At 50.5% G+C, this 6,192-nt stretch overlaps 1 protein-coding gene across 1 annotated transcript in view; it reads left to right on the top strand.

The window, feature by feature from the left end:
- Positions 1-239: 239 nt before the first annotated feature.
- The window catches only part of Pura (purine rich element binding protein A), a 7,213-nt gene continuing 1,260 nt past the window's right edge, over positions 240-6,192 (top strand). Inside the window, exons 1-2 of the mRNA XM_017800916.2 lie at positions 240-371; positions 5,999-6,188. Of these exons, the coding sequence (XP_017656405.2) occupies positions 6,137-6,188 (52 nt within the window). The 5' untranslated portion in view covers positions 240-371; positions 5,999-6,136. The remainder of the gene's footprint in view (positions 372-5,998; positions 6,189-6,192) is intronic.

Here is a 6,192-nt window from a genome sequence, read left to right as displayed (position 1 = left end):
CGGCGGTGAGCCGATCCCGCTGGGGAAGGAGGAGGAGGGAGAACCGAGGGGGCTGTGAGTGAGCGGGAGACGCAGGGTGTGAGCCCGGCCAGCCCGCGGAAGGGAGAGTGAGCGAGGGCCGCGCCTCCCGTCCGAGCCGCCTCCTCCTCCTCCCCTTGGCGTCCCGCCCCCGCCTGTCAGCCCGCCCTCCTCCCGGCTCAGCCCGTGGAGCCCCAGAGAGGCGCAGCTCGGCTTGCGCCGCTGTCCAGGACAGGTGTGCGCGCGCGCGCCTTCCCTCCCGCCTCCTCGCGCCTGCCTCGCGCGCGCGCGCCGTCCCTCCATCCTGCGCCCTCCCTCACCTGCGGCAGGACAGCGCCCGCCCGCCCGCCTGGGTAAGCCCCTCGCGACCTTCCGCTGCCACTGCCAAGGCTCGAGGTGCCGCCCACCCTGTCCCCTCCACCTGTCCTCTCAGTCCAGGAGTAATTATGGTACCATTACAGACATCCCCGCACCCTCCCTCTCGGGTACCCAGGCAGTGCACCAGGCAGTGCAGCAACGCCCTCCCCCCCACCCCCCCCCGCGCGCTTGCCGGAGAGAAACGAATGAACCCCCTCCCACTTCCGAGAAGGAACAAAATAATATTCCCCCCACCCCTTAAAAAAAATTCTCCCTCGGTAGGCGCTGGAAACCATCAATGATGCGGTTTTCTTAGCAGTCCCTGAGCCCCATTTTCCCTGACCACCGTGGCCCCGAGGCCTGGAACGTTGCGCCAGACGTGGCCGACACTCCCTCGCGGCAACCCTAGAAGGTGGGGAAAGGAAGGAGGGATCTATAATTTAGACCCCACTACCAACCCCTCTTCTCTTCTGCCCCTCCTCCCCAGTCACATATACTCCCCAGGATGCGTTGTTTTTTAAAAAGCGGGCAAAACAGATAAATCCGTGCTGACGAAGCCAGGCCTAAGGATGGGTGGCCCCACCAAGGCATTTTTACTGCCCCACAGCGCTAGGTCAGCCCAATAGCCTCTGCTTTTGTCCGGGGAGGGGCGAGGGGGGCAAAAGAGTGTGAAGCTAGTGGGTCTCCGCTCAGAGCTACATTGGGGCCCCGAGGCATGTTGTGATATAGGGGAAGAGATCCCACAAATGTATCTGACATAAACCTGAACTTTGGTAGAGAGAGGCCCCGAGAGACTGACAGGGTAACTTTGGTACGTGTAACGTAGCTGTCGCCCCCTTCTCCCCCGAAAAAAAAAAAAAAAGCCACCTTAATTTCTGTTGTCCCTGCGGGGACTCTCGGGGTTATGCTTCGTTCTGATCTGGGCCCCTAACGTTTCTGTCTAGCCAGGAGCGTTTGGACATCTTTTTAGTAGCGGTGTTTGTGCTTCTGTCCCTTGTCCTTGGAAGGATGGTCCCTGTGTTTTACCATAGGCAAGATTTGGTTGGATTTGGTTTGACATCTTTTGGTAGACTGCCAGAGGGGAAAGGAAATTTTTGCTTTACTTTAAGACCCCCCCCCGCTGCCCCCGCCCAAAAGACTTTAAAAGGAATTGCGGCTTTGAAAATTGGAGTGTTGACTAGAGTATGGGAAAAGTTGCTGATCAGTCCTTTGAATACAGTACTAGTAAAGCCATTTAAGTATCAGACGGAAGAGAAAGCTTTTGACATTTGAATTGGTTTTTGTTTGGACCTTTAAGGGGGCATAAAATGTTGGGTTTTCTGAATTTTTGGTGGGATTCACAATATGTGCTAAATTTAACTCTTCTGCAAATGTTTAAAATGAAAACATTTGGGAAATGTGAAGATTATATATCATGAAATTGTTCTCTTTGAATTTTGAATATTTAATTCATATCTTTCATTCTAAACACTAATATAGTATCAAAGAAACATAATTTTCTAGATTTCTAGGCTTATCGAAAGCTTTTAAAAAAGGATCCTGAAGTGCTGGTACTGAGAGATGCTGGTGCTGCTGTTAATGTTAAGGCTTACTTGAAAGCGTCCCTTAATTTTCCTGGTAGATAATCATGAGATGAAATGGGTAATGCCTTAGCTTTGAACATTTGCAACCTAGTATTCTGGTTAGTTTTAATGATCTGAGTATTGAAGATAATTGTCTGGCTTAACCCCAAGTAGCATTTGAAAACAAGTTCTAATGTTCTCTTATTTTGGAAATTTGTGCTTTTGTAAAGTATTAATCAACATACTGTTTCTGTTGGGAACGCTATACTCTAAAGGGTTTACTACCCAGAGGTAAATAGCCTCGTTTATTTTATGAGTATGTGTTGGTTTTTAACTTTAAAAATCAAAGTTGAATTAGATTATTTCAGAATCACCTGTAGTTCAGGCAGAGGAAAATTGAGGGTTTTTTCTTTCTTGTTCCACCTAATGTCTGTTTCCTTGTGCAGAATATCTTGTGGTTTAGTTTGTTAAATACATAGTGGGGTTAAAAATAAAGAAGTATTGATTCTTTTTAAAACGTGTATACTGTTAATAAAGGGGCTCAAAGAACCTAGAAATCTTTATCAAGTTTTTAAAATGTAAGCACATTTAGAAGGAAAGGGGACTCTATTTTTGATGATTTTCATCGACATAGATATTTTGCTGCATATTAATTTGCTGCATGTTAATATTTCGTTTCCTTTTTGTCTTTCCTACAGTGTAATGAAAATTTAAAGTTAGTGGTACAACTATTTGCTTTAAAGTAACATTCAAACAGCTGAACACTAGAACAGGTTTTTCATTCATCACGTTCATATATTTAGGTATAAATTGGCTAGAAGCTTTTTAAGTCCACAAAATTTCTTATGGAACTTCAATGCTAGACCACAGATTAAAAACGTTGAAATTCTACTTATAGTTTTAAACATTTGTTTTCAGAGAGTGAATATTCATTCCTCCCTGGCTGCTGCTTAAGATGTATGCCATAGCTTATAGCTAAGGAAAGCCGCCTTTCACCTTAGTCTGAGAAAAAAAACTAAGGGGCTTATCCTGAAATTGACTCTCTTGTTGCAGTCATAAAAATAGGCTATCTAGCTAATTTATTGTTGAGTTGTTCTGGAAAAAATTAATCTTGTTTACTTTTTAGATACAAAAAGAAAAAGTGACAATGTCAGATACAGGCAGAAATTACATATATAATGAATAGCACAAATCCAGCACATAATTAGGCAGAGTCTCAGCCATTTGCTAGTTTTCACTTAAAATTCCTAGTTCAAGCGTGCAAATGATAATTCAACTTGTGTTCTGTCTAGAAACCTCATCAGTTGCCTCTGCGCTGGGAAAGAAGTCAATTCCTGGTGATAGTCACATTTGTTTTTCCAGAAAATCGGGGCACTACCAAACTCAGACTGCTTCAGAACCCCTGGAAATAAATGGCTGGAACAGAGAGCAAGAAATTTAGACAACGAAGTTGGTCGGGAAGGCAATTTGGAACCCTAGGCATGGAAGAATGGCAGGGACTGGCGGGCAGGCTGCCGCATCAAAATCTCCTTGGCCTTGTTGCCTTGAGCTCTCTTGGTGGGAAGAGGGGTTTGGTCCTTTGTAAAGCAAACTCCGGACAGGCGAGCGGTGAATAGGACTTCACCTGCTGTTAGCCCAAGTTTACACGTGGGAGCCTAACACGCCTCCTTTTATGCAGATACCCTGCTCTCAGCCTTTTAGTTCCCAGAGTGGCTGGGGTCTATCCAGGGTCCTGATTATTACTGTAGGAGCCTGTAGGGAACCTGGAGGAATCACTGTGTCTTCATGAATTTGTTTTTGTGGTAAGAAATACTCCTAAAGTTCCTGTTTCCCCTATCCCATCAGACTTTGGGCTAGAGGAGGGAGTGCAGAAAACTCAACACCGAAGAGGCTCTATGTGGTACTGGAGGTTGCTCACAAATTAAAGAGAAATTTGTGAAGTCCAAAGCTTCTGTCTCTCAGAGAGAGCCTCCTCCTCAGGGAGCTTTTTCAGATACCACTTGATACAGATACATGGTTCATAGCCTCCAGTTTGCTCTTTGATGGTCAGAATTCTTTGCCTTGTTTCTTGTTCTTTAGCAGCAAGTAGTCAAAGTGGCTAATGCTGATTTAAAATGGGGCTATTCCGGGGGCGGGGGGGGGGAATAAATATCCAGCACACAGGTTTGCCCACAGCTTTGAGGGCTTAGGCACTGGCAAGGCATATATATATATATATATATAATCTCCCTAGAATCTTCTTGGCGTCTTGATCCCTTCTCCTTTAGGCAACCATGTAGTTATGTTTCTGCAGCTAAGTGGGGGACCCAAGTCTCTATCCTTTGGAGGAGGGAAGCAGTTCAATGGGAGTGGAACCCACAGCTAGAGTAGGCATACTACTAGGCTAAGAAACAGCAATCCATGTTGAAAAAGCCAGGGGTAAGGCTGCATGATCTGTATCCTCTTCAGTGATGAGTTTGGGGTCATTGGCAAGGGTCCCCTGGAAACAGGCCTTAGTTTTGCCACAGCCTCCAGGACTGCACACTGCAGTGAAGCCAATACGAGCATTCACTACCTGTCTGGGAGCTGGAAAATGGGCCCTATATTATGCATCACATTTTAGGAAGAAAGAAAATTATTTCCGAGCCCCCTCTTTACTCCTAAGCCCTGTTCTATGACCGCAGAAAAGCCCCTTTAGCTATCACCATCCAAAGGCTGATTGGTTAATTAATGGTAACCTGGCTGGGTGCACAAAATCCAGCGATCTTTTAATGTTTTACTTGGGGGAGAGAGGGGCGGGGGTTCTCCTTGATACGAGTTTCTGGGAGGAAGAGTATAAAGGGGTAAGTGAACCTGCTTTAATGAATCCCGTAAGGAACTGCGTTTCCCAGGAAATTCCTGACATTTTTAGCTCATGAATTTCCGAAAGCCTGCTTAGTTTTTCCTCCATTCTGGGTCCTTCCAAAGAAGAGTGGGCTAGGGTCTGAATGCTTGTTGGGGCCTGGTTCATCTGCAGAGCTGGCGGACAACCCAGGCTGGGCTGAGCCCTGAGCAGGATGCCCCCCTTCCCCAAATCTGGGAAAGAGGAGGAAGGGGGAGGCAGGCAGGCAGTCTTGGTCTCAAGGGGAGCTGGCTGCAGGTTTTTGGGTGAGTGTGGGTTTCTTTTTGGTTGTTGTTTGGGAGTAACAGCATAGCCTACAGGAATAGGCACTGCGGGCACCCGGGCCCTGGTGCCGCTACTGCCCTGGGCTCCGCTCCCCCCGCCGGTGAGTGCGCCCGCCCGACTGTGCGGGGCTGCGGTTGGGGGGAGGGGGGATCGGGATCATCTGAGGCCAGAGCCGCTGCCGTGCGCGGGGAGGGGGAACGGCGGGAGCGAGGGGAGGGAGAGGGGAGGGATGGGCTAGGTGTCTGCTGCTCCGCGCCACTGCTGCCGGCGCCCAGTCCTCATCCCCGCAGCCCCCTTTGCAGCTAAGGGTTACCACCGCACCACCTTTTTTCTCTCCCGCCTCTTCGGCCACAGCTCTGCGGTAGGAGACAACCCTGCTCTGCCCTGGTGGCGGGCGGGCGGGCAGGCCTGTCTGGGTTTGGGTCTGGGTCTGGCTGAGGCCCACGTGGGAGAGGGAGGCTGTGACTCGGTGTCCCCTCCGCAGCAGACTCTGCTGTTGCGCAGGCCCCTCCCCCACATCCTCTCTTTTGGGGGTCACTGAAAAGCAGTGTCAAGCCTGTTCTCTATGCTTAATATGGCATGCCCCTTTTCACCCTAGTTCCCCAACTCCGCAAGCCAAGGCTGCTTAGGGTCTGGCCAAAAGGGATGATACGGTGGTGGTGGTGGTGGTAGTGGTAGCCGTGGTGGTGGCTGCGGTGGCAGCAAGAGCTGCGACCGGCGCGTCCAGCTCCCCCCTCCGGTGAGGGCTGGCTGGTGGACGCCGCCTGGCGGGCAGGCGGGCAGGGGGACTGGCTTGGGGAAGGGGCGCAGGTCACGTGCCAGCGGGCGGGTGGGCGCGTACAGTAGGGCGCCCTGCTACTGTACTGGGGAGTCAGTGCCCTGTTACCGGGTCTCGTCTGTCTCGTCTCTCCCGCAGATCTCGCGAGAGTGGCTGACTGGCTGTGGGGGTTGCGGCGGCAGCAGGCGGAGCCGGGGAGGGAAAGCAGCGGCGGCTGAGGCGACTGAGGCGGCGGGCGGAACGGCAGGCGGCGGCGCGGCGGCGGAGCGCAGCATCATGGCGGACCGAGACAGCGGCAGCGAGCAGGGTGGTGCGGCGCTGGGCTCGGGCGG

The sequence above is a fragment of the Nannospalax galili genome, unplaced genomic scaffold (assembly GCF_000622305.1).
Source record: "Nannospalax galili isolate Female #2095 unplaced genomic scaffold, S.galili_v1.0 scaffold760, whole genome shotgun sequence".
Taxonomy (NCBI): domain Eukaryota; kingdom Metazoa; phylum Chordata; class Mammalia; order Rodentia; family Spalacidae; genus Nannospalax; species Nannospalax galili.
The sequence above is the reverse complement of the archived record's forward strand: the minus strand, read 5'-3'. Positions and strand labels throughout refer to the sequence as shown.